Genomic DNA, 27349 nt, shown 5'->3' with positions numbered 1-27349 from the left:
TGTCTGCGCTTCCACTTACACGACTGGACTAATTGTCCATTTGGAGGACAGAGTAAATTTAAAAAATTTTTTTCTCCTTTTTAAAAGAAATGTGGGGTGCCTGGGTGGCTCAGTCGGTTGAGTGTCCGACTTTGGCTCAGGTCATGATCTCACGGTTCGTGGGTTCGAGCCCCGCTTTGTGCTCTGTGCTGACATCTAGCTCAGAGCCTGGAGCCTGCTTTGGATTCTGTGTCTTCCTCTCTCTCTGACCCTCCCCTGCTCTCTCTCTCTAGGAAATAAATAAAACACATTAAAAACATTTTTAAAAAATGTTTATTTTTGAGAGAGCACGAGCAGGGGAGGGGCGGGGGGTGGGGGGGAGAGAATCCCAAGCGGCTCTGAGCTGACGGCTGACTGACTCCATCTCACAAACTGTGAGATCATGACCTCCTGAGCCAAAATCAAGAGTCAGATGCTTAACCGACCGAGCCACCCAGGTGCCTCCAGCCTATTTATTTCTAATTACACTTAGTAATAAATAAGCCATTAAATGCTGAACAAAGGTGCTCTTTCAGAATTACTCTAATAGCTAAAAAAAAAAAAAAAAAAAAGAGGGATGATTGCATAAATTATGACAAATTACCGGACTGGAAGTCTGGGCTCCACTTGAAAGGAGAATTATGAAACTTACGGGGCTGGGGTGGTGCCTGGGTGGCTCAGTCAGTTGAGCGTCCAAGTTCTGCTCAAGTCATGATCTCGAGGTTCATGAGTTTGAGCCCTGCTTTGGACTCTACGCTGAGAGCCAGAGCCCGGAGGCTGATTTTCAGTTTCTATGTCTCCCTCTCTCTCTCTGCCCCTTCCCTGCTCACGCTGCTCTGTCTCTCTCTGTCTCTCAAAAATAAACATTACAAATTTTTTTTTCAATAAATAAAAATTTAAAAAAAGAAAAGAAAGTCCCATGGGGACGTGGAAACACGTTGGGGATGGTGTGTGTGTGAAGTGGCCGAAGCAGAAGGCACCGATGTGGGCACACCACTGGGACAAGGCCCTAGTGTGCTGGTGACAGCGCAGGTGGCTGCGAAGGGTTTGTAAAGGGCTGTGTTGGCTCTGCTGCGCCCCGCGTCCCTTCCAGGCCTGGAATCAGTTGGGAGATGCATGTGTCTGTGACCCCTGCTAGCTGGACTGTGGCCCCGGACACTGCTTACCGGGCATGGAGAGCCTGGGTGGCCTGGCCAGGCTCACCCTGCTGTGAGGGAGTGGCTTCAGTGTGGTCCTCGGTTCTGCTTAAAGCGGATGCCCCCAGCTGTCTGTATTTTAGACCCTCCCCCCCGGGGGAGGGGGCGGGTCCTTCCAGGGCAGACATGGGGTGCGTGCAGCCACACGGTGCTCCCTGGCGGCTGGTGGGTCCACAGGACACAGGGCAAGGGCTGGCTCTTGGAGGCTGTCCCCGCCCTCTCTTGCAGAAAGTAGACGTGCACCCCTGAGCCCAGCCGGCCAGTGGTCCGTCCTCAGTGACCTTGAATTCTGCTCTGGTTTTTTTCTTGGGTGGCACTTACCTGCCTTTTCCCATTGGGGGACCCAGTGAGCAATGAAATACTCACATTCAGATTTCTACTAACTTCTCTTCTGCTTCTCAGAATTCTCCCAGCCCTTTCTCTATTCTGTACCAGCTTCCTGAAGCTGCTCTAACAAACCACCACAAACGTAGTGGCTTGAAATAACACTGATTTATTGCCTTACAGTTCTGGAAGGTCAGAAGTCTGAGCTGGGTCTCCCTGGGCTAACATAGAGGTACCAGCCGGACTCCATCCCTTTCTGGAGGCTCTGGGGGGAAATCCACTTCCTTGTCTTTCCAGCTTTTAGGAGCCACCCGAATTCCCTGCTCATGGCCACCTTCGCCATCTTCACAGCCAATGACACTGGACTGAGTCTCAAGGTGCCATCTTTATGGTTCTACCTCTTCCTTGTGATCACGCGGATCCCTCTTGGATGGTCCAGAAAAGCCTCCCATCTCAGGGCTCGCTGATTCACAGTCTTCATTCCATCTGCTGTTTAATTCCCCTTTGCCACGTTAAAATACCGTGTTCACAGTTCCTGGGGGTCAGGACAGGGACATATTTTACAGTAGCGTTACTCTGCTGACCACAGTCACCTTTCAGTTTGTCCCTAAAGATGCTTGAGCTCTGGTCTGCCAGATCTCACTGCTTTACCAGCTGGCCCGACGGCAAAACCAGCCTCTTTGCTGTTCCTTGCGCTTGAAGCATCCCTCCGCCAGACCACAGGACAAACATCACCTCCTGGGGACGTCTCCTCTGGGACCACCGTTTGTAAAGCACCCTCCACCCCTTCCCTGCCGCTCTCTCAGCACTTTACCTTGAGTATTCTCTGCGATAACCTTAAGTATCAGTTCACTTATATTTTTGACCAGTAGATCCATTATATTTAATGCCTGACACATAGTAGGTGCTCAACAAATACTTGTTGAGCGAATGTCTTTCATTCACAATGTGAATGCTGCTCTCTTCCCTGCTACCCTCCCAAACACCTCATCCTCCATGTATGAGCCTCGCACATTCTTCGAGGCACGGCCCATGGTTTACCTTTTCCTCGAAGATGATTTTGGCTCACATTCATTCATTCAACATTTATTAAGTGCCAGCAAGAGCCACCAGGGCTGCTCGGATGATTAAGTCAGTGCTCACGGCAGACTCAGAACCAGATGCAGCCATCTGCCATTTTGTCCTTTTTTTTTTAAGTTTTTGTTTAATGTTTTATTTATTTCTGAGAGAAAGAGCGAGACAGCGTGAGCAGGGGAGATAGAGAGAGGGAGATACAGAATCCGAAACAGGCTCCAGGCTCTGAGCTGTCAGCACAGAGCCCGATGCGGGGCTCAAACCCGCGAACTGTGAGATCATGACCTGAGCCAAAGTCGGACTCTTATCCGACTGAGCCACCCAGGCGCCCCGAACATTTTGTCCTTTCTTTTTGCCACCACGGGGCAATGTGGTTGCCATCTTCCTACCTAGACTCTAAATTCCTCGCGGACGGAAGATGCTGTGTGTGTCACTGTGCTGAGCCCAATGTGGGTGACAGGCCCGAGGCTCCCATGTTTCCCCCGCACACGAGGGTCTGAGGATCACAGCTCCCTGCCTCCTCGCTCTTCCTCTGGGGACCCAGGAGCCAGCCCTCGAGGGGACAGACTTCAGATGGCAGGACCCGGCCCCACTCCAGTTCCAGGGCGGGATTTCAGATTCTGTTCTACAAGCCCTTTTGTAACAAAATCGGCCAAAGTCACCGCCCTCTGGGTCCTGAAGCCTGTCTTCCAGCAGGTGGAAGGCAGTGTGGTGAGGCTCCCGCAAAGGAACAAAGGAACGTATACCCAGTTTAAAGGACGAAGGTTTAGGGGCGCCTGGGTGGCTCAGTTGGTTAAACGTCCAACTTCAGCTCAGGTCACCATCTTGCGGTTTGTGAGTTCGAGCCCCAGGTTGGCCTTTGCACTGACATCACAGAGCCTGCCTGGGATTCTCTCTCTCTCTTTTTCTCTCTCTCTGCCCCCCTCCTGCTCATGCTGTCTCTGTCTCTCTCAAAATGAATAAATAAACTTAAAAAAAGAGAAGATTTTATACTCAAGTAATCTCTGCCCCCAGGGTGGGACTTGAACTCACAATCCCGAGATCAAGAGTCACACTCTCCACTCACTGAGCCAGCCAGGAGCCCCTAGTCTGCTGACGTTTCGTCTGTGAAATCCAGAAATGTAGACCACCGGTGAAAGCCACCCTCCACGTGCCTGATGGGGTTATGAACACGTCCACCGCCCTGGGGCTGGCGGCCTCTGGTGAATGCGCTTTCCCGCGTCAGCTCAGCCTCCCTCTGCTCTGCCTTCGTTGCTTGAACCTGGTACAGCGAGTCTCGGCCGCTCAGACATTCAGCGAGGCCAGCCGGTCCCCGGCGCTGTGGGCACCGAGCGAACAAACAGCGTCCGTAGCCCTCCTCACCTCTGTCTCTCTCGTTTGCTAACTGCCCCGACCTTGACTGACCTTGCTCAGCATCCAAAGAACCTCCAACCTCCTGACACTTTCCAATTCTCCCAAAACATCATTTCTCCCCCATCTTCACTCATCTTTGTAGCCAGCTTGGCCCCCAGGACACAAACCTTCCCGTAGTACTATTCCATCAGTTACAACCTTTATTTTTAACTTTTAATGTTTATTTATTTATTTTGAGAGAGAGAGAGAGAGAGAGAGAGAGAGCAGGGGAGGGGCAGAGAGAGGGAGACAGAATCCCAAGCAGGCTCCTCACTGTCCGCGCAGACGTCCTTCTAGACACTTCTTAAGTTTTTCATAAAACATCTGCATCTCATCATGTCTTCACCCCAAACCTCCCCACACCCTTCACTCCTGGCCCATCAGGAAGCCGGCGGGGTGCCAGGTACCTCACCTGTGGGGCCCAAATAGTCCCTAAATCATCCAGGTCTCTCTGAACTCTCCCTGGCATCTCGGCCTGACGGCTGCCAGCCCTGCAGGGGGGGCCTTGTTTCTTACCAACTGGCCCCCCTCCGAAGGCTCACCCGGCCCTTAGTGCTGCCACACGACTCCCTCAGCTCCGGATCACCCTACGCCTGCCTTATCGCGAGGACCCAGGTCGGAATCGGTTTGGCTGCCATGGACCCACATCCTTCTGGCTTTACTTTCAGACCCAACTACCTACAGTTCCCTTAAACAGACCTCCCCTGCTCTGAGCCGCTGTCTCCCGGAGCACTCAGCCTTCCCTTTCCGACCACGGCTTCCCTCCCGGGGGTCCTGTGGTCTTCCCTGGTGTGCACCCACCTCCTGGGCAGCACCCGGTCACGCCTCCCTCCTGCTGTATTTTCTCACCCATATAAATACTCGTGTCCGTAGTATTTCTACACGTAGCCACCTGTGTTTATAGTAAACGTGACCTCATACCAGTATCTCCAGTGCTCGTCTATGACCACGTGGGTCATCCTGGCCTCCCTGTCTTGGCTTATCCGTGACCTCCCACCACGACAGTGATATGGCTCCCAGCATCTGCCACCTATTTACTTAATTGTTTCATTGAACTGTTTACCTAATTGTTAATCGCAGTTATATACGAATAGTGGTCTCTGGCTACAGTTTGCCTGCGGCTTTATTTGTCCTCAAGATCGATGCTCATTCCCTAGCACTTACAAATAACTAAGTATAGGGGCACCTGGCGGGCTCAGTTGGTTAAGCATCCTACTTCAGCCCGGGTAATGATCTGACTGTTCATGAGTTCAAGCCCCACGTCAGGCTCTGTGCTGACAGCTCAGAGCCTGGAATCTGCTTCGGATTCTGTGTCTCCCTCCCTCTCTGCCCCTCCCTAGCTCACGCTCGAGCGCACTCTGTCAAAAATAAAGAAAAACTTAAAAAAAAAAAAAAAACCTAGCCACTGATCTAAACACTACACACCTGTTCTTTCAATCCCATAGCCAGGGGAGACATTTGTTATTACCTCCACTTAACAGAAGAGGAAACTGAGGCACAGGAAAGCTGAGTAAGTACCCACGCTGCACATCGACTAAGAGGCAGGACCAGGGACGTGAGCTCCAGCCTCCCTCAGGCTAGAGGTTCCTTGATCCCGGCTGGAGGCTCCCAGGGCTGAGAAGGCTTGTTCCCTGTGCCCCCTTCCACAACACGGGTCCCTGCAAGCCACACAGGGTGGTCCGACCACAGCAGCGAACTGTTCGCTTCTCCTCTAAGTTATTTGTTTAGCTCATCACCCGCGGGAGCCCCATTCCACCCCCACAAGAGCTGCGCCCACACCCACCTCTGTCCGCCGCCCCCCTCCCCACAGTCCAGGCTCTGGTTCCCCCACCCTGGGGACAGGGAGCAGATGTCACATCCTGCCAACGTGGCCTCACAGCAGGCGGGCCCTCCGCTTCCTCCCCATGCCCCCGAAGCCTTCATCTTCTCATCTGCACCCTCCCCGTCCCTCGCATATGCACATCTCTAAGAAAATCCTCCCGCTCCGCTGGCTGGGGGGGGCTCCCCTCCTGGCCTCACCTTCAGGACCCCCCGGTGTCTGCCATGCACCGGAAGACATGCAGAGGAGCCTCAGTCTTATATTTAGAAAAACAACAACTTTGTAACCATCTCATTTCCTGCTTCGCCCCTTCCAGCAAATACTGTCCGAGTGCCTCCCGTACGCCAGGCCTGGTCCAGGCAGTGGGATTCCGGGAGAAGCCAAAGCGGCCGAGCTCGGGCCCTCGAGGGGCTGACGCTCCAGTGCCATCGAACTGCTCAGAAGAACAGGGACACCCCGCCACACACCTTCCCTGCTGCTGTCTTCTACCTGTTCACAGGAAAGAAGCGCGTCTTGTGAAAAGTGATCATATGTGCTTTATTGGGCATTCAGAGGCCACGCCATTCATTGTCCTCCAGCAAGATAATTCAGGATTAACGAGCTCTGAGTCCGTTAACATCTCCACAGGGACCTGCTCCCCAGCTTCTTAGATGGCACATTGTCCAGGTATTTCCGGAGACGGATCCAGCAGGAGGAAGAATTTCCCTGCACGCAGGCCTCCGGTCCCCAGAAGACCCACGGATTGCAGAAGAGTTGTTTCCTCCGGCCGGATGTGATTCCTCCCATCTCGCCACCACGCGGATGATCGCTGTCACTGGTGTTATCAGGAGCCCAGCGCGGTGAAGGGCACCTGCTCCCGGTGACGCGGGGCTGGTGGGGGCCCTCTGGGGAGAGGCGGCGCCGGAGCCCTCCGGACAGTCCCAGTGCGTTCCCGCCCGCACGGGGCCTCGTCCTTCGTGTCCACAGAGGGCCGCGGGTCAGGACGAAAGCCCGGGAGGGAAGCTGGCGCAGCCCCTCTGGGCAGGCTCCTGCTCTCAAGTTACAGCCCCAGAGCACGGGGTGGAAAGTCCCTCAGCTCCTCTTTCTCCGGGTGCACCTCTGACACCTTGTTCATCTTGGTGAAAATCTGATTGATCTCCATGAAGGTCTTGCCCTTGGTCTCGGGGACCACCAGGAAGGTATAGATGGTTGTGAGAAGACAGATCACGCCGAAAAGGATGAAGCTGTAGGCTCCGAGGCCCGCCTGTGGGAAGGGGAGGAGGGGGTCGCCTTCTCGAAAAGCTTCTCCCTTTACTGCATGAGGATTTTGTGCATGGGATGGCGGGGGGGTGGTGCACTCACCTGAATGAACGGGAAGATCAGGCCCACGGTGAAGTTGGAGAGCCAGTGCACGCTGCCCCCCACCATGAAGGCGGCCGGCCGCGAGGACTGCAGGAAGATCTCCGTGATGAGCACCGCGGGGATGGGACCTTGGGGGGCAGAGGGGAAAGAAGGGGGGCTGTCTTCTCTGGAAGCAGGTCAAGCCCGCCAAGGGTCCCGGAAGCCCGCTGTGCATGGGCGCCCGAGGCACCAGCCCAGGGAGCGGGGAGTCTCCGGGATCCCTGGGCTTGCTGAGAAGCGGCGCGAGAAGGCCGACAGCAAGAATACAGCACCACGGGTGACATCCTGTGATGTCCCTAAAAGGGGCCCGGGGTCACCTGCAAGGCTCTCTGCGCCGGTCACACGGGGCAGCCTGCCGCAACCTGCCTGGCGAGGGCGCTTTACTGCGATCACTCTGACTGCCCTCTGTCCAACCCCCCCGCGCGACAGGAAGGTAGGGGGAGAGGCCATTGCGGGGGGGGGGAGAGGCCTCTCCAGGGGCCTCGAGCCAGAAGTTTCCAAGGCTGACGGTGCAGGAGAGGAGGCAAGGACACCAGAGGGAGCAGCTCTGGGGGACATACTGGGCCCCAGGGCGTGTCCCACGACGTAGATGATGACGCAGGCGATGCTGACGTAGGGCATCCAGGATATGGTGTCCTGCGGGGAGAGCACAGAGTTGGATCTGACGACCGGGTGGGGGCCGAGGGGGAGAGTCTGGGTCCCCGCGAGGGGGGCGGCCGGGGAAGGAGGGCACCTGGCTCCCTGGCAGGCCGTGCCACCCGGATGCCTCCGGAAAATGGGCCGGAAGTGGGTGGTGGGCTTAGAGGTGGGGGCTCCCGGGGCCGCAGACGGTCCCCAGGCGTCTGGCTCATCGCAGTTGCTAAAAGGTCAAGTTGGTCTCTTTCCTTACAATGCGAGTGAGGGCTCAGGGGACGGCCGGGGCGCTCCTGCCGCCGCCCAGGCCCCCCGCCTCACCTGCAGGGCCAGGGCAGCCGTCAGCACGCCGCAGGCCGCGAAGCAGACGGAGAAGCCCAGGAGGATGAGGAACCTCCGGCCCAGGAGCTCCACCACGAACACCTGCAGGGGAGGGCGCGGAGGGCCAGCTGGACAGGAGGCCGCACCCCTGCGACTACAGCCGCCTTCACAGGAAGTCCCCCCACCCACCCCCCAGGCTCCTCCTGAAGGGGCGGCTGCCCGTGTGTGTGGTCCCCAGCAGGCCACCGCCCTGCCCCGTCCAGGGCCCCATTTGCTCCTGACACAGGTGGTAACCATACACGGAAGAGACTGGGGAAGAGCCACCTCACACGGTGGAAGCTTCCAGAGTGCAGGGCAGGGGTCTCCATTTTGGGGGCGGGCACAGGCTGTCTCCCCCCACCCCCCACAAGAGACAGGCTGTCGTTTGACAAGAGGCTGGAGATGAGGAGACCAAGAGGCATGTCCCCGCCTCAGATCCGCTCCTTCCTCAGCTAGGGTCCCCCCACCCCCACCCCCACGATGCCCTCCGTCCTTGGTGGCAGGCGGGGGACTCACAGCACAGATGGTCATCAGCACGTTGACGGCCCCGGTGCCCGCTGTCACATACTGGACATGGTTCGCGTTCACCCCCGCCCTCAGGTAGATCTGGTCTGCGTAGTAGTAGATCTGCAAGGCACCCCCGGAGGCTGGTGCGGTGCTCAGGGCACCCCAGTGATGATGACACTGACCCCCAAGCCCCTGACCGCTTTCCCCTCTGTGATAAGACACCGCCCCCCAGCCCCCACCCCGTTCCCCCCTGTGAAGAGACACCGCCCCCCCCAGCCCCGACCCCGTTCCCCCCTGTGAAGAGACACCGACCCCCCAGCCCCCAGCCCCGAGCCACAGCCCGACTCCAGGATGATCCCACAGTTAGCACCAACCCCCCAGCACCCAACCCGGAGCCGCGGCCCGACTCCAGGACGATCCCATAGTTAGTGAGTCTCAGAGCTCCTTGGGGGCATCTGGGCGATCCTGGGCTCTGGGTGGAGGTCAGAGAACCCCAAGGGAGACAGTTGGGGGCTCGTGCAGGCCCTGGAACATTCCTGGGGCACCTGCCTGGTTCTAGGCACTGGGGGAGGCTNGCCCCGGACCCCGTTCCCCCCTGTGAAGAGACACCGCCCCCCCGGCCCCCGGCCCCCGGCCCCCGGCCGTACCGCGTTCACCCCCGACAGCTGCTGGCCGCCCATGAGGACGACGACGGACAGCAGCTGCCAGCGCAGGGACCGCATGCGGAACAGCCGCAGCACCGAGACGAAGCCGGCCGCCCGCTCCGCCTCGTCCTCGCGCCGGATCTCCTGCAGCTCGGCGCCCACGTCGTCCCAGCCGCGCAGCCGCCGCAGCGCTAAGGGCGGGGAGCAGGGCGCCGGCTCAGGGGGCCCCCGCTTCCCGGGGCCACGCCGCCGCCGCCCCCCGCCCTCCGCAGCGCAGAGCCTCACCGTCCTTGGCAGCCGCTTCGTCCTTCTTCTGAATCAGCAGGTACCGGGGGCTCTCGGGGAAAAAGGGCAGCAGGAGGAGCTGCAGAGCCGCGGGGACCCCGGTCACCCCGAGGAGGATCGGCCAGCCTGCGAGGGCGCGGTGCCCGGGTGAGAGCCGCCCGGGGGGCAAGCCGCCTTCCCCGCCCCGCCGGCCACTCCGTCCCCCACCGGGCACACCCTCCCGTGCCCGACGCAGCGCCCCGAGGCCGCCGGGGCCGCCGGGGCGCCTGGTCCCGCAGGGTCGGCGCCGCGCTGATTACAGACACGGAAACCGACCAACGTCGGAGTCCACGGCGGGAGACGGGCCACAGGAGCCACGGCGTAGACGTAAGTGGAATTCTGAACCGCGCCCTTCGAAGCCCGGCCGGAGCCCGGCCCAGAAACAGGGTCGGGCCGTGGTCTATGCGTGTGCTCCAATCGGATGAAGTCCGGGAACGGAAAATTAACGCTATCCTTGCAAAAGTAGTTAAAAAAAAAAAAAAAAAGCCAAAACCATGGAAAGCGGTGCAAGGATGAGATGATGGGAAATGTCTACACAGCGGCCTCCTTTGGGGGAGGGGAGGCCATGGCTGAGGCGCCCGCAGCAGGCCTCCGGCTTCCCCTGGGGACTCATAAAGAAGTATTATGTGGTCGGGGACTCAAACTCCAGGCCATGGCTCCGCACACCCAGGGAGTCTCGCTACTGACGTGGGAGAGGAATAAACCAAGAAAAGCCTCATGTGTGGACATCATCTTCTTCAGGTCGTGTTTCAGCCTCTGGCCCTTCCTCCTAAGAACACGAGCGCCACGCTTGAGGCCCACGTCTGCCCTGCCCACCGCTCTGCCGGCTGGATCCTCTTTTTCCTGACCTCCATCTCTCAAATCCAGGGCCTGGCCAATCCCGGACCCTGTTTCAGTTGCCCTGCACAGCTTACAGCGGGTACCAGCTTCCCTCCAATTTGGGCCACTGCCCTCTGGCCCCAGCCCCTTCCCCCACCCCCCACACCGAGAGTCTTCTTGGAGACCCCAGACTGCCAAACCCAGACCCTGTTTCCATCTGCTTTTCGAGAAGACCGGCACTTCTTCTCGACCTCTGCACCATGACTGCCTGGTCTGGTGCCAGTGTTCTCTCCTTCCTTCCTTGTTCTCTGAGCACCCGGTACTCAGTGCGGGGGGTTGAGCTGGAGAAAAAGGCCAAGCCCCGCCCTCCACGCTCTGTCCGGAGGAAGGACACCGCCGGCAACATGGTCTCCGTAAAGGATGGAGTGACAAATGCAATCCACACATTTGTGGTTCCCTGAACGTGGCAGGGAGCTTCTGCAGGTCTGCCCCGTCCACACACGTCTGGAAGGCTGGTCCTGCTCCCCCAGTCTGGGCCGCTCTGAGGCCCCCCCGCTGGGCACACCAGAGGCACATCACTGACACCGGGGCTCTGTGACGGCCCCGGGTCTGACAGGTGTACAGGTACCTTTGCTGGGAGACAGGAAGTTACCCCCTGCCCTGATCCCTGCTCCTTATGATGGTCACTGGAAGGGGGACAGTGGTCATTTAACATGGAGCCAGGCCCAAGCCACCTGGATTTGTGTCCCAATGAGACCTTGGACATGTTATCCAACCTCTCTATGCCCCAGGTTCTACATCTGGAAAATGGGTATAATAATAACACCTGCTGTACAGGGCTGTTTGGAGGATTAAATGGAATTCATCTTTGCCTGGCCCACAATAAGCACTTTATATGTTTGGGCTGGTGTCACCATTAATGGTGATTCCCCTTTCTGAGATGCCTGGGACCAGGAGGGAAGTCATGCAAAAGCGATGACAGTTACAAGTCACCCTACATTTCCTGTGTGCGGGGCCTGGGCTCCCAAGGAGGGCGGTGAGGCTCCAGAGTCAGGGTCTGGAATTGGTACCTGCACTGAGACTCACCATCTCACCCCTAGGGGGCTCCCCCTTTCCTGGTCTACAGAATAGGTCAGTCACAGAGCACCCCCCCCCCCCATAGGCAGCAGCGTTGCAGGGAGGCGTGAGTCAGGCCCAGGCGGGAGGCCTCAAGCACACTGGCTGTGGTCATTACCGTGCCCCGGGCCCCTGTGTGGACAGCCACCAAGCGAGCCAGAAGCTCAGACAACGGCCCTTCCTGCTCACTCTAAACCCCCTCATCTGTGTCCTGTGAGGGACTGGAAAACATTAGCTACATGGGCCCCGCCACCTTGTTCAGGGCCCGTTCTGTGCAGATACCACACCAGCACCAGGCGGCCAGGCGAGCACAGCCGGCCGACTGGGGAGGAGAGTGCGGCTCACAGGAACATCCAGCCAGAGCACAAAGGGGCCTGGCACCCAGAGGCATCTGGAGCTCACCTTCTTCGTTGGCGAGGAGGCTCCGAAGGCCGAAGAGCTGGGCCACAAGGATGCCGATGGTGATGAAGAGCTGAGGCACCACCCCCAGGGCCCCCCTCAGATTTTTGGGGGCCAGCTCTCCCAGGTACATGGGCACAACATTGGAGGACAGACCTGGCAGGATTGAAGGGAAAACACCATCAGGAAACATTCGTCTGACAGGGACAGGCTCTGTCTTCAAACACGTTCATTTCTTTTTTTAATGTTTATTTTTGAGTGAGGAGGAGGGGCAGAGAGAGAGGGAGACAGAGAATCTGAAGCAGGCTCCAGGCTCTGAGCTGTCAGCACAGAGCCCGACGCGGGGCTCGAACCCAGGAACTGTGAGATCATGACCTGAGCCGAAGTCAGATGCTTAACCGACGGAGCCTCCCAGGTGCCCCTCAAACATATTCATTCCCATCCAGCAATCACATGAGTTGGGCTGAAACTCACTCAAAATGGCAAGAGTAAGCCAACACCTTTTTTAATGCTTAGTCCTTTAAACTGTAAGGAAAGAGAAACTAGTCTGACCAAGGAAGTTCATGGACAAGCACCCTTGCTTTTCAAACTATGTCACTGGGGACAGGGGACACAGGTGGCCTGACCTCTGGTCTTCCCTCTTTCTTTCTTTCTTTCTTTCTTTCTTCCTTCCTTCCTTTCTTTCTTTCTTTCTTTCTTTCTTTCTTTCTTTCTTTCTTTCTTTCTTTCTTTCTTTCTTCTTTCTTTCTTATGTTTGTTTATTTTTGAAGGAGAGTGAGCATGAGTGGGGGAGGGGTAGAGAGAGAGGGAGACAGAATCCAAAGCAGGCTTCAGGCTCTGAGCTGTCAGTACAGAGCCTGATGCAGGGCTTGAACCCACACACTGTGAGATCATGAGCTGAGCCAAAATCAAGAGTCAGACGCTTAACTGACTGAGCCATCCAGGCCCCCCTGGTCTTCCCTCCTGACTGGCTTGATCCCAAGAGGGAAAAGCCCAGGTGTGGTCTGGCACCTTCTCCCTCTCTGGCTCCTTAGGGGAATCTGTTAACACAAGGCCAAGGACCCCTGCCAAGCAGTTCACCTTCTGAGAAGGTGTGTTGCATAAGAAACTGACGCACAGATACATACATAGACATCGAAGCATAAGTTCTAGTTATCTGTAAGCATTCCACACTTATATATCGTGGAATAACGATAACCTCGGATTCTACAATGTCTACACTGTTTCTAAACTCCCAATATTTCAACTTTTAAGTTTTCTCATCTACTGGAATATGACCCTCTTAACAGGCAGAACCTAATTTCATAGGCTCCAAAGCATTGTCACATATATTATTTAATTCTCCCAAAAGCCCAACTAGAGGCTGAGAATCTTGGACAAACGTCGGGTGGGTCGTTACTAGTATCGTACACCCAGTCACGAGTCGGGCTGGGGCTCAGAAGGACAGTGTCTAAGGAGGCTCTGGCCACAGGGAGGCCGAGGGGAACAGTGTGGGGCGCGTGGAGGGTAAGAGCTGCTGGGAACAGGAGGGTGTTTGATGACATCCAGATAGGAGGGAAACTCCGGAGAGCCAAATGTTCAAGCTCTGCGATTCTACCCAAAGATACCTGCTTTGTGTTTTGAAAGAGGCTTGCTGTCCATTCACACCAATTCTTCCCAGTTGTCAGAGCAAAGAGTAGCCCTTAGAAGTCTGATGGGAGGGGTGAGGTGGGGGAGACCCCACAGGCCTAGGGCCCACAGAGCTGATAAGAAGCAGGGGCAGGCTCATGGTCACCATCCAGGGCCGGGACAGAGGGGCGCACTTCTCGGTGGCAAGTACCTCTTCACTTGATCAGGGACAAAATCGAAAAGGCAAACGTCAGGAGGTTATTGAGAGATGGGATCCCCTTCATGCTGGTGGGAAGCAACCTCTAACCTGTCTTAAAAGTAACTCCAGGAGCACCTGGGTGGCTCAGTCAGTTGAGCGTCTGACTTTGGCTCAGGTCATGATCTCACAGTTCCGTGGGTTCGAGCCCCACATCGGGCTCTGTGCTGATTGCTCAGAGCCTGGTCTCCCTCTCTCTCTGGCCCTTCACCACTCGCTCTCTGTCTCTCAAAATAAAATAAAGACATTAAAAAAAAAAGTTGACAGGTTGTGATAGTAGGGATTCGTACATTAGATTGTTTCTCATGCTTTTTTGACCACAACCCACTGTAAAAATACAGAAACACATTTTACATTTGCAACCTGGTTCTCACCCACATGTACAGATAAATCCCCGGAACACATTTCAGAAGACTGTCCTTACCTCTGCTACACACAACACAGTCTGTACTCTGCCTAGAAAAGGAAAATGCTGGGGTGCGTGTGTGGCTCAGTCAGTCAAGCATCTCATGATTTCTGCTCAGGAGGTCATGATCTCCTGGTTTGTGGGTTTGAGCCCCGCTTCAGGCTCTGCCCTCCTGCCCCCCCCCCCCCCCCCAAATAAATAAATAAACCTAAAAAAAGGAAAGGAAAACGCTGCTCACTAATCAGGGGCCACCGCCCACTCACTGGTCCCGCCTGCAGTTTAGAAAACACGGAGATGAAGGAAGGGACCGGAAGTGCCCTTGTGAATAGGACTCTGTATTTCTGTCTTTCGCGGAACAGCTGTCTTTACAGGAAGCTTCACAGTGAAGCTCGGCCCTTGACTGCATCCGAGATGCGCAGACTCCAGCATCTATTTCAGGGCAGAGGAATAGCTTGTGTGTATGTGCTTCGGAAGTTCCAGAACGATCCAGACCCTGGCGCCCACCCCTCCTCCCCCTACTCCTCTGTCATCCTAAGTCACAAAGTGGTAGCACATGTAGCATTGTTTACCTGCACATATTCCCACCAAAAGTCTGGACACAATGATCATCTCAAAAGACCTGGCGACCTTGCTGCACCCCATTAAGATCGCGGGCACTATGGAAAAGATGTTGTTGAAAAGCAAGGTCCCTTTCCTGCAGAGGACGAAATCTCAGTTAGTTCGGGTTGAGGGTTCGGTTGTTGTTTTAACGGATGTTCGCCAAGGGTCTGCCCGGTGACAACAGTGGGCTTTGCAGCTGCTTGACGCTGTGACCTGAGACTGATGAGGGTCAAGTGCACAGCCTGCTGTGGGAACCTTCTCCGTGGGAGCCCACGGAGATGAGCACAATGGAGCACGTCAGCCGTGGGGAGCAGAGGAACAGGGCCGCATACTCTACCATATACTGACGGGTTCTGGAAATCATAAACTCACATGATTTTAGTGTAACCTTCCAGCCCAGATCAGGTAAAGACATTAGAAGGAATGCATAGGCCAGCCCCACTTAATCACGTAGATGGAAAAGCCCTAAACGAAATATTTGCAAATATTTCAATGTTTAAACACCACGCAAGATAAAATGCCAGATCTATCTGGGAAACACAAAACTGTAACATTATTTTTAAAACCACAGAGGGCTATCTTTGGGACTTCGGGTAGGGCAGGCTGTCTTCAGGCACAAAAAAGCAAAAATAGTAAATGAGAGTTAAATCTGACCACTTGAACGTTTAAACATCTTGTGTAAAAAAAAATACTATGGATATGATTAAAAATAAAGCAACAGATTAAGATACTTGCCTGATATAACAGTTACTCAGATGTGCTCAGGGGTGAAATTTCCTCCCAGCTGTATAATCTTGGGTAAGTGATAGTATCTGTCTGTGCCTTGTTTTCCCATTTTGAAAAACGGGATGGGGGCTTTTATAGGGATTAGAGGAGTTAACAAACCTAAAAGCTTTCAAGATAGAGCCTGGCAGGTAGGAACCCATCAGTCAACTGTTGGTTGCTACTGTTATTTCAGGATCAGATCCTTAAGAAAACCACAAACGTTTATCACATTCCTTTTTAAAAACATTTTTTTAAATGTTTATTTTTTTAGAGAGATAGAGCATGAACAGGGGAGGGTCAGAGAGAGAGGGAGACACAGAATGTGAAGCAGGCTCCAGGCTCTGAGCTGTCAGCACAGAGCCCAACACGGGGCTTGAACTCACAAATTGCGAGGTCTTGACCAGAGCCCAAGTGGGACGCTCAACTGACTGAGCCACCCGGGTGCCCCCCCCAAATCTGTCACATTCTAAAGCAGAGAGCTGGACCTGAGACTGTCTGCTCCCTCCGTGGACCAAAAAGGTAAGTCCTTCACTCCAAGGACACTGGTCCTGCAGATCTGTGACCTCATTTGATGTCCTGGCCCCTGGGGCCCCCAGGGAGAACAGTTGAGCTTAACACCAACCTTCCAGGAAGCCCTTAGGATCGTGGATCCCAAACCAGAGGTTGTATGTTGCTATTTTCAGACTCTTTTTGAAAAACATTGGAGAAGGCACTGGGCTCTGGCCGCGATTCTCAAGCTAACGACATCTGTGGCCAAGAAGAGATCTTACCCAGGGTCTGTGTGTCTGCCCAGGGCAGGGAGGGAGGGGCTCTTCAACACTGTTCATAACCAGGCCTCTCTCATGCCCATGGATCTTACACTCGGGGGTGTGAAGTCTTAAGGACCTTTTTTGGAATCAAATACAGCAACTAGAATCTCTGATGTTTCTGGAATTAGGCTCAAATATGAGCCCTGCCCTTGACATTCACAACACTCACCGTGAGAGGTGTCCTGGGTCTACAGGATTTCAGTCTAGTGTCTGATATTAATCTCAGCCATTTCAGAATTTTACAGACATTTAATTTGGGCTAAATTGTGCCCATTACTTGATCCCAGGGTGAAAGAACAGAGCGGTGAGTTTGTGTTAGTTTGGGAGGCAGAACTCAAGAACACTGTGCTGTAATCTACATTGGGATTGACATTTTGGCCATGTTATCTGGTGTTTGACTCTTTTAAAGGCAAAAAAAAAAAAAAAAGGGAAGGGGGGCACCTGGGTGGCTCAGTCGATAAGCATCCCACTTGGTTTTGGCTTGGGTCATGATCCCACGATTCGTGAGTTCGAGCCCGGCATCGGGCTCTGCACTGACAGTGCGGGATTCTCTCATTCTCCCTCTCTCTCCGCCCCTCCTCCGCTCCCACTCCCGTGCACCCTCTTTCAAAATAAAGAAATAAGCCTAAAACAAATCTTTAAAAAAATAAAGGCAAAAAAAAAAAAAAGAGTACAGAACTTGGTTTTGGTTACAGAAAAAACCTGCCGGGCAGGAGAAGAGAGAGGGGGAGTCCTGACATCCGAAGCATGTTCTGCCCCAGAGCCCGTCGAGCCCGTCAGCCCCCTGCGCACCCCAGACCCTGACTGCACCCCCAGGTCAACATCTGTCTTCTTAAGCTGATCTTCGGGCATCAGAAATTACCCCGGGCGGTTATTACCCAGTTTCACAAACAAACGATTCCAGCTTCGGGCCTGGGGTTTGAACAGACGGGGTCTGGGGGCTACAGGAGCTGGAAGTCCACCTCCTTACCTGCCCAGTTTATTCACCAGAGGGCCGACCATGAGGGACCCGATGAAGCCTCCGAAGGGGAACATGGACACGGAAACAGACCACAGCAAGGTCAAGACGAACTCGCTCATGTAGCTGTTGGTTCGCTCATAGTAGGTCTTGTTATAAAATGCCTCCATGAACTGCAGGACAGAGCAGAGCAGACACCCATGTGCCGACTTGGCTTTGCAGACAAGCGCGGAAGCTGGCGGGCCGCCCGGGGGTGCCCGGGGCCCACAGGAACCCATACTAGTCAGGGGAGCGAAGGGAGGGAGGCCAGGATGTATGAGCAGCAGTTAGCAAGGGCGCCTCAGAGAGGGCTGACCCCGCCTCTGCTGTGCGCACTGCCCAGGGTGCTGTTAACTCCAGTCCTCCGCGCGACCCCTGACCTTCCAGACTCGTCTGGGGAGCGCGAGGCTGCAGAAGACCGGAGCCCCCAGCCGCACCCCCGAGGCCAGTGGGAAGCTGAGGCCGGGGCCCCGCGGTCATCCCCGTGGCCCTGCGCCGCGCGTCTCGTAGGTCCTTCCCTCTCCCTGTCACCTGCAGACCCACTGTGTGCGCCAGCGTGTGCTCGCCGCCGCCTCGGTGGCCGTGCCCAGCCACAGGCTGCTCCAACCCCCCTCCCCGTTGACAGGGGGTGGGGGGCGTCTCACGCACCCCAGCGACCTACCTCGGAAGGGGAGTTAACGGCGGCCACGTTGTACCCATACTGGAAGGATGACCCGAAGGCAGCTATCAGCGTTGCCAGGAAGAGTACAAGCGTCAGCCTCTGCGGAGAAGGGACCCGGCTGAGGTCACAGAAGGCAGCTGCGCTTCAAGGGAACTCCTACTTCACCCCCGAGTCTTCTAGAAGGACGTCAGAGAATCTGAAGACCCTTAGTCTTTCAAGTGCTCCCCATGCCTACCCTCCACCACCTAGCCCGGTCGGAAAGCGTCTGACTCTGGCTCAGGTCATGATCTCGCGGTTCGTGAGTTCCCGCCCCGAGTCTGGCTCCATGCTGACAGCTCAGAGCCTGCTTGGGATTCTCCTCTCTCTGCCCTTCCCCTGCTTGTGCTTTCTCCCTCTTTCTCAAAATAAATAAATAAACTTAAAAAAAAAAAAAACATTCTCTCAACCCCAACACTTAGGGCCAGATCATTCTTTGCCCTGGGGGCGGTCCTTTATGCTTCATAGGGCCATCCCTGCCCTTCCTGAGGCCTCCAGACATTGCCAAATATCCGATACGCTGATTGGCGGGGGTAGGAGCATGGCCCCTGAGAACCACCCGGTCAGAAAGACACGGAAGGGTCATCTCCTCCAACACTGTAATGTCTGAATCCTTCCTGTAATATTCCCGACACGCGGCTGTATTTGCTGACAGTAGCAAATGCACTCAGTACTGCCTGAAACACAAAGTCCCCTAAAAACTGGAGAAGAGAGAATGGGAAAAAAAAAATTTTAGTGTTTATTTACTTGTAAGAAAGAGAGAGAGAAAGAGAGAGAGAGAGACAAAGGGACAAGTGGGGGAGGGGCAGAGAGAGGGAGACACAGAATTGGAAGCGGGCTCTAGGCTCTGAGCTGTCAGCACAGAGCCCAATGTGGGGACCGAACTCATGAACTGCAAGATCATGACCTGAGCCGAAGTTGGGCACTTAACTGACTGAGCCACACAGGCGCCCCAGAACGGGAAAATTTTGCTTGTTTATTTAGGGTCACTGATTAACTTCCTTTAGCCTCTGGACTTTTGCTGTAACAGACGAAAGGCAGTGTGAGAAAAAAAAATTTTTTTAAGTGTATTTATTTATTGTGAGAGAGAGAGAGAAAGAGAGAGAGAGAAGGAGACAATCCCAAGCAGGCTCTACACTGTCAGCACAGAGCCCGATGTGGGGCTCGAACTCACAGACTGTGAGATCATGACCCGAGCTGAAATCAAGAGTCGATGCTTAACCGACTGAGCCACCCAGGCGACCTGGGAAAACATTTAAATACAGATTTCTGGGGACTCTCACACACATGCATCCTGTGATCCTATCCCCCTTCCGCACATGAGGAAACTGAACATGCATATAAGGCAATCTTTTTTGATGACAAGAGGAACGTCATTAGCAAAGTCGTGAAAAGCTGGAGAAAAACAGAAGTGAAAAAAGCGTTTCCCTTGGAATCTGCAGGCTTTATCTCCCTTGTGTCCACTGTCACTTTCTAGCTTCATTGCCACAATCTTCAGCTTCCTTATCTTCAGAGAGGCCGTAACACTCCCTCGGAGCTGTTGCAAGGTGCAGTTATGGAAGTGATTAGCCGCGGAGGTGAATCCACTGACTGAGGCCTGGCCGGGGCTCCCGGAAGCTATTCCCATGGAGGCCCCGCCTAGGGAACACGTGCCCTCGCCCCACCGGCAAGCCGAGACCTCAGGTCTTCCTCTGGGCGCCCCCCCCCCCCAATCTAAAGAGGTAAGTGAGGAGCGGGGCAGGCAGGCAGCCGGCAGTCATTCCTGCCTTGTTGAGGTGCTCCAGGGAGCACTCGCTGGTTAACCCTCTGCGCAGCAGGAGCGAGACCTGTAAGGAGCCCCCGGTAAGTGAAACCTTCTCCTCCTCCTCCTCCCTCCACCAAACAAATTGACAAGTGGTTATTCAGGGACACCCGGGTGGCTCAGTCTGTTAAGCATCTGACTCTTGACTTCGGCTCAGGCCAGGATCTCAGGGTTCGTGGGACTGAGGCCTGACAGTGTAGAGGCTGTTTGGGATTCTCTCTCTCTCTCTCTCTCTCTCTCTCTGCCCCTCCCCAGCTCCCTCTGTCTCTCTAACAAACATTTTAAAAGATGATTAATTCAGCAGGAAGTTTCTGGTAAGGAAGGTAAGAGCAGAGCCGTGGGCTCTGGTTTCCAGTCTCCCTTAGTCCCCACCATCCCCTGGAGCCGGCGTGGGGGTGCAGGTGACAAAGTAGGGGTGATGGCACCCCGGGGAGAAAGCGGGTTCCGGGGCCTCTGGCACATTGTCCTGTGACTTCTAAAGGCAGGGGTGCGTCAGTACGCACCTCCACGCACGCCCCCCGCTCGAGATGCAGGACAGAGCGCTCCGGGCACTCACCCACTCACTCAGTCACTCACTCCCTTCAACCTGTGGAGCACCCGCTGTGAGCCTGGCATCCTTCTAAGTGCTGGGGATACGGTGGAGAACAAAACAAAGATCATCTCCCTGTGACCGTTCTATTGCTTGATTTTGCAGAAGAGAGGAAGGGAGGAGGGAAGGAAGGAAGGAAGGGAGGGAGGGAGGAAGGAAGGAAGGAAGGGAGGGAGGAGGGAGAGAAAGAAAGAAAGGGAAGGAATGAGGAAGAAAGAAAGAAGGAGAAAACTGCTAAACAGTTTTCTTCTTCTGATTCTCTTCCAGGTAAACAATTAACTAGAAACACAACAGGCTTCACTCATTCCGCCAAGCGCAACTCCTTCTTGACCACTTCCTACTTTGCTTGGTCCTATGGTTTGAAGTCCTTGGCAAAGCTCTGCGGGGGAGCTGGCTGGTGCCCCAAGATAGGGGACGCTGCTGGGCCCCATGGACAGCCAGCGGCCGTGGGTACTTTCATGAGTCCCATGAACATCATCAGAAAGGACTCAGAGTGCAGAGAGAGCCTCTAAGCACAGAGCGTGCGATTTAACATCTAAAGTTTGTCTTCCTCCTTGAATTCAAGACGCAGCCACACTCTGTAGACCCACCAGAGTCAGGGGTTTCAAAGATCTTCTGGGTAGGTTCTCACTGACCACACTGGTCCAAACGCCTCCATCCATCAAGCAAAGTGGCTGACAGCTGACTACCGTCCAGGCGCCATGCTACACCAATGCGGAAGGCAGACATTTAAAAAAACTACATAATAGGGGCACCCGGGTGGCTCAGTTGGTTGAGTGTCTGACTCTTGGTTTTGGCTCAGGTCATGATCCCAGGGTTGTGGGATGGAGCCCCGCGTTGGGCTCTGTGCTGAATGTGGAGCCTGCTTAAGATTCTCCTCTCCTTCTGCCCCTCTCCTCCACTCTCTTTCTCTAAAATGAAAACCTGGGGGTGCTTGGGTGACTCAGCTGGTTAAGCTTCTGACTTTGACTCAGATCATGATCTCATGGTACCTGAGTTTAAGCCCTGCATCCAGCTCTGTGCTGACAGCTCAGAGCCTGGAGCCTGCTTCAGATTCTGTGTCTCCCTCTCTCTCTGCCCCTTCCCTGATAGCTCACCAGCACACGCTCTCTCTCTCTCTCTCTCTCTCTCTCAAAAATAAAAAAAAAAATTAAATAAATAAAATAAATTGGGGTGCCTGAGTGGCTCATTTGGTTAAGTGTTCAACTCTTAAAAAAACTTTTTTTTAATGTTTATTTACTTTTGAGAGAGAGACAGACAGAGTGTGAGTGGGGGAGGAGCAGAGAGAGAGGGAGACACAGAATCTGAAACAGGCTCCAGGCTCCGAGCTGTCACCACAGAGCCCGATGTAGGACTCAAACTTGTGAACCGCAAGATCATGACCTGAGCCGAAGTCGGACGCTCAACTGACTGAGCTCCCCAAGCGCCCCAAGTCTCTGACTCTTGGTTTCAGCTCGGGTCATGATCTCACGGTTCATAAGATTGAGCCCCGTGTGGGGCTTTGCACTGGTGATGCAGAGCCTGATTGGGATTCTCTTTCTCTCTCCCTTTCTCTGCCCCTCCCCTGCTGGCATTCATTCTCTCTCTCCCTCTCAAATAAACAAATAAAATTTTTAAAAAAGGAAACAATTAAAACTAAAAAAGCACACAATAATTTAATAATTTAAGTGAGCTGTAACTGTACTGTAATACCTGTAATTGTAACGAGTTCTACAAAGAAGACGTGCTTTAGAGGAGGAGTCGGAAGGGACAGAGAACGGGGGCGCGGGTGAGGGGCAAGGGCAGAAGCACCAGCTTGGAGGACCATTTAGGGAGTAAAAGCAAAGGACCCGTTACCCCCCTAACCCTCCCCACCAGGAAAATGCAAACCAACGCTGCAATGAGATACCACTTCTCACTCACCAGGGCGGGTAAAATCAGTAAGACAGAGAATCGTAAGCGTTGACAGGGAGCAGACTGGAGGGTCCCTACGTGGCGGGAAGGAACGCATGATGGCGCGCTTTGGAGGCCAGCCTGGCCACCCCTCACAGAGTTAAACAGAGGAGCCGTGTGACCCAGCGATTCCACACGTAGGTGTGCACACCCAAGATGGGTAAAAATACGCTCACACAAACCCCCGAGCCCAGTGTTCACAGCAGCGCTCTCCCTAACGGCCCCAAAGTAGGGGCCACCCAGCTGTCCGTGAACCGACGAATGTGTCAGCAGGGGCAGCACTTCCTTCCAAGGGAATGTGATCTGACCGTAAGGGAAACAAAGTGGCGACGGATGCGTGCTGTGGTGTGCGTGACCCAGTCACAGACACCGCCTCCCGCCTGCGTCATCCTCGTGAAAGGTCCAGAACAGTCAAGTCCACAGAGACAGGAGGCAGATGGACTGGGGAGAGATGTGGATTCCTGCCAGTAGGTACAGGGTCCTGTGTGTGTGTGTGTGTGTGTGTGTGTGAAAATGCTCTAAACTTGATCGGGCCGATGGCTGCTCAACTCCACAAATACACGTTTGTATATTTCACACAAACTGCATACTTTCAGGGGGTGAATTGCCTGGTCTGTGAGTTATAGCCTCAGCAAAGGTTCTAATTTTAAAAGGCAGAAAAAGAAAGCCAGGGTTTAAGCGTTCTTTTTTCTTCTTTTTTGCTTTCCAGGAGGGAGAAAAAAAGAAGATTTAGTACTGGGCTAGATTAGGGCATGAGGGAGAGGAAGGGGCCCATGAGGACTGCAGGCCACCCAGCAGCCTCTAAAAATGACACGTGGCCCAGTGGCCTTCAGATGTGACCCGGGAGGGGTGAGGGGGGGTGTCTCCTCGGAGGCCGAGGGGAGCTATTACTCAGCTATGCTTTCGGGAGGAATCACACATTCCTCAGGCCCACGGTGAACTGGCTTCCTGTTTCATAACGCTGAGCACATTTTTGAGACTTAGTAAAACAGCCCCCTTAAAGGCCCGCCCTCCCCAGCACAGTGTCATTCAAGGCCGCTGGGAAAAGGGAGCCCCGCCCAAACCAGTCCCTTGGGAATTTCCTTCTAGCATCCATTCCCGCCGTCGGTAATCTCCGTTAGAACGCAACCATCTCCAGAGAAGTTAGTTCTCATGAATTATTAACTCTTTGAGCCACTTTCTCACACCACTGATCCCAAAGTTCACAAACAGAAAGTGAGGCTTAGGTGGGGCGACGGGACAGAGGAGAAGGGCTAGTCCTGGGGCCGTGGTGGTTTAGAGCGCAGCGGGGGCAGCCCTCGAGCCTGCCATCAGGTCCTGCGTTCCTGCAGCTGGCTGTGTGGCCTTGGGCCAGTCACTGACCTTCTCTGTGTCTCAGCTCCTTCACCTGTAAAATGGGGACAATGATACTCCGCCCTCATAGGACTGAGGTGAAGAATGAACGAGTTCTGAGAAAATGAGCTCTAAGAAAAACACTTGAGCCCCGCCTGGCTTGTAGAAAGTGCTCCACACCGGTCTGCTATCATCACTATGCATAGTGATAAAACCAGAGGGAAGTTACTGGTTCCATGAAGCTCGATGCATTGTTGATGGATACACACCCCCAAAAGGAAGCGTTTCGGTGCCTGCGTGCCTCCGTCGGTTAGGTTTCTGACTCTTGATATCAGCTCAGGTCATGGTCTCATGGATCGTGAGTTTGAGCCCAACATCGGGCTCTGTGCCGGCAGCATGGAGCCTGCTTGGGATTCTCTCTCTCTCTGCCCCTCCCCCACAGGCGCTTGCTCTCTCTCTCTCGCTCTCTCTCTCTCTCTCTCTCAAAAATAAATAAATAAACGTGGGGCGCCTGGGTGGCTCAGTCGGTTAAGCTTCCGACTTCAGCTCAGGCCATGATCACCTGGTTCGTGAGTTTGAGCCCCGCATCAGGCTCTCCACCGTCTGCATGGAGCCAGTTTTGGATCCCCCTTCTCTCTCTTTCTCTCAAAAATAAACATTTAGTTTTTTTAAGTATTAAAATAAGTAAATAAAAAAACAAACTTAAAAAAAAAGGACGTTTTCAGTTTCTAAAACACGTGGCATATTTTTTTCCCTCATCTGTTTTCCCCCCTCCAGGCCAAGAGTACTTTTTCTCTGCAGAAAGTCCTTGATGCGCACTGGTCAGATTCTGGTCTTTTTATTTATTTATTTTATTTATTTAAGTTTTTAAAAATGTTTTTATTATTTCTGAGAGAGAGACAGCGTGAGCAGGGAGGGTCAGAGAGAGAGGGAGACACAGAATCTGAAACAGGCTCCAGGCTCTGAGCTGCCAGCACAGAGCCCGACACGGGGCTCGAACCCACAAACCGTGAGATCATGACCTGAGCCGAAGTCGGCCGCTTAACTGACTGAGCCACCCAGGCGCCCCGATTTTGGTCTTTTTACATATGAGGAACCCAAAGGCCAATGAGGTCATGGTCACATAGCCAACGGGGGGTACAGAAAGCTGCACCCCCTCCCATCAGCCGTACAGCCCCGCTGTCTGCAGGCTGCCCTGGGCTCCAAAGTCCCCCCTCCCCCCCCCCCATGGGCCTCCCTTCATGACCTGCAGACTCACAGCAGCCGTCACGTTCCTCAGGGAGCCCAGCACGTGTCCTGGCTTCTGTCCAAAGGGGCAGGTCTGCCCTCGGGGAGCCAGGAAGGGGGTGCTTTCATCCCGCCTGGCCCTGGACGGGGCTGCCCTCCTCTGAGGACAAGTAATCAGCCCCTGCCTTTTGCATGTGACCATTTTAATCATCTCCTTTCGAGATGGATTCCTTATCTGCAGGGAGCACCTTGCAGGGGTCTTTCTGTTTCTCTGCAGCCTCACCTGGGGGTACCCACAGATCACACCAGGGTTTCTCCAGACTCCCCAGCCCCGAAGTCTTGTAACCTCATAGCCCCTTTCCTATAAAGTAGAGGGGCGACACTCGCATGGTCTGACACTTTCCTAGTTGTCGCGAGAGTCCAGCAAAGTCCTTGTGAAGGCGCTCAGTAACCTCGGAAGCTCTAGTTCTCGCAGGACGAGAGCACTTCTGGCTGCTAATGAGTAGAGATCAGGGGTGCTGCTCATAGTCCGGCATTACCCAGGCCAGTCCCCCTTGGCAAAGACCCGTCCAGCCCCAAATGTCATTAGTGCCCTGCTCGGGAGGATGATCGAAAGTAGTAACATTTATGGTGGAATCACTATGTGCCATTTCATGCATTACCTCACTTAATTTGTTCCAGGAGCGCTATGAGGTGGTATGGTTATTACCTCCATTTTACAGATGGGAAAACTGAGGCACGGAACAGTTAAATACCTTGCCCAAGTTCCCACGGCTAGAATAGGATGGAGCAGGAATGAAACCGCCTCTGAGACGTGCTCTGAACCCACGAGCTTCGGAGCATGCTCTCAACCTGCCAGTGCAAATGGTCTCCCATCCAGGACGGATTAAATAATAACTTGCACGAATAGAGCTCCGCCTCCCTAAATACAAGCAACTGCTGTTGTGATGAATAAAACACAACTCCCTTTGAAGTGCTCATAATAAACTCTTATCTTTTTGTCATCATGCATTTTCCTCAATCAAGGGAGTGGGGGAAGCAGAGACGAGGTCCAGGAAAATCTGTCTCTAAAACAAGGGAGCCTCTCATCGAAAAGGCTGGGAATCCGCAACAGATTTGAATTTGATTCGGGTCTTGAACGCTCTTTACCGAGCCCACCTTCTCTGCACGCTGGCCCAGCCGTGTTACTTGCCAAAAAGCCCAATGAAAACGCTCCGAAGCCCAAATCAAAACAAATCCAAAAACATGTTACAAACAGGGGCACCTGGGTGGCTCTGTCAGTTTAGCATCTGACTTTGGCTCCGGTCACAATCTCGCGGTTCAGGTGTTCGAGCCCCGCGTCCGGCTCTGTGCTGACGGCTCAAAGCCTGGACCCTGCTTTGGGTTCTGTGTCTCCCTCTCTCTCTGCCTCTCCCCTGCTTGCACTCTGTGTGTCTCTCTCTCAACAATAAACGCTAGAAAAAAAAAAAAAGTACAAGGGCTTTTGCTGCTGGCTGCAGAATCCCTTCACCTCCAGCTTTTAAAGGTAAGGCAGTTGGGACCCGTGAACTCTCTGCGTCTCTTCCATTTGGTTACAGGTGCTTTTCAAGGCTGTTGCAGTCGAATGATCCCCCAAACAATCTCTAAACTGGAATGTCTGTAAGTCTGTCCGCTAGTCCCTGGGCAAGTGAACTCTGAGAGGCAGGTTCCCTCAAACGGTCCTGCCCTGCACGGAGCTCCCAAGAAACCCCCACCCCCCCCACCCCCCTACCCCTCCAGCAATGCTGAGCAGACTGTTCTAGGCTCCTTCCCCGGGGCGGGGGGGGGGGGCACTTACCCCTTCCTTCTTGATGGTATTCTGCTGCTCCATCCTTGCCCTGAAAGTGCCGCTTACTTCTTTTCAGCCAAAATAACAAATGCTCTGAATGGAGACAGAAACATTCTGGCTGCACTTTGGCCGCAGAGACGTAGCCAATAGCATTTTTACAGCCAGCCTGGGACACAATAACCCTTTCGGGAGTCAGAGGTGTGTCTTCCGTTCCCTTTTTTTTTTTTTTTTTTTGAGTTCAATGTCTGGGGTTTAGCTCAGCAAGTGGGCGCCCTCCCCCGCCCCCCGGGACTGCAGACCCAGCCTTCCTGACCGGGGCGGTCCCGGGGCTTCCTCACTGAGAAAGCCTCTGTGGGTCAGGCTGGCGCTGCGTGGCCCCAAGGTTATTTCTGTCACCAGCACGTGGAAAGCCACCAGCCCCACGCCATTCCAGGTGACCCGAGGGCAAGAGATCGGGTCACTAGAGGCTTCTCAGAGGTGATCCCTGCCAGGAAGCCTGCGGCAGATGTCTCCCAGAG

General features: G+C 54.3%; 1 protein-coding gene across 3 annotated transcripts; it reads right to left on the bottom strand.

Moving 5' to 3' along the window:
* Window positions 1-6336: 6336 nt before the first annotated feature.
* Window positions 6337-27244, bottom strand: LOC120233597 (solute carrier family 2, facilitated glucose transporter member 5). 3 transcript variants are annotated; one of them, XM_039234924.1, is made up of 12 exons: window positions 27170-27244; window positions 26841-26924; window positions 18108-18206; window positions 17420-17580; window positions 14845-14969; window positions 12009-12161; window positions 9633-9758; window positions 8713-8823; window positions 8158-8259; window positions 7764-7839; window positions 7165-7292; window positions 6337-7066 (listed from the first exon to the last, which is right to left on the bottom strand). In XM_039234924.1, exons 2-12 carry the CDS (start codon window positions 26871-26873, stop codon window positions 6858-6860), a joined length of 1323 nt encoding a protein of 440 aa, XP_039090855.1. In that variant the 5' UTR covers window positions 26874-26924; window positions 27170-27244; the 3' UTR covers window positions 6337-6857. The 3 variants fall into 3 exon arrangements, with proteins under 3 accessions (XP_039090855.1, XP_039090857.1, XP_039090856.1); XM_039234926.1 differs by lacking the exon at window positions 27170-27244 and adding an exon at window positions 9351-9538 and having other exon boundaries at window positions 26841-27027; XM_039234925.1 differs by lacking the exon at window positions 27170-27244 and having other exon boundaries at window positions 8713-8807; window positions 26841-27027.
* Window positions 27245-27349: the final 105 nt, after the last annotated feature.

Source organism: Hyaena hyaena, unplaced genomic scaffold (assembly GCF_003009895.1).
Source record: "Hyaena hyaena isolate Hyena2069 unplaced genomic scaffold, ASM300989v1 scaffold_94, whole genome shotgun sequence".
Classification (NCBI taxonomy): domain Eukaryota; kingdom Metazoa; phylum Chordata; class Mammalia; order Carnivora; family Hyaenidae; genus Hyaena; species Hyaena hyaena.
Note: the sequence above shows the minus strand (reverse complement) of the source record. Positions and strands in the feature narration are given on the sequence as shown.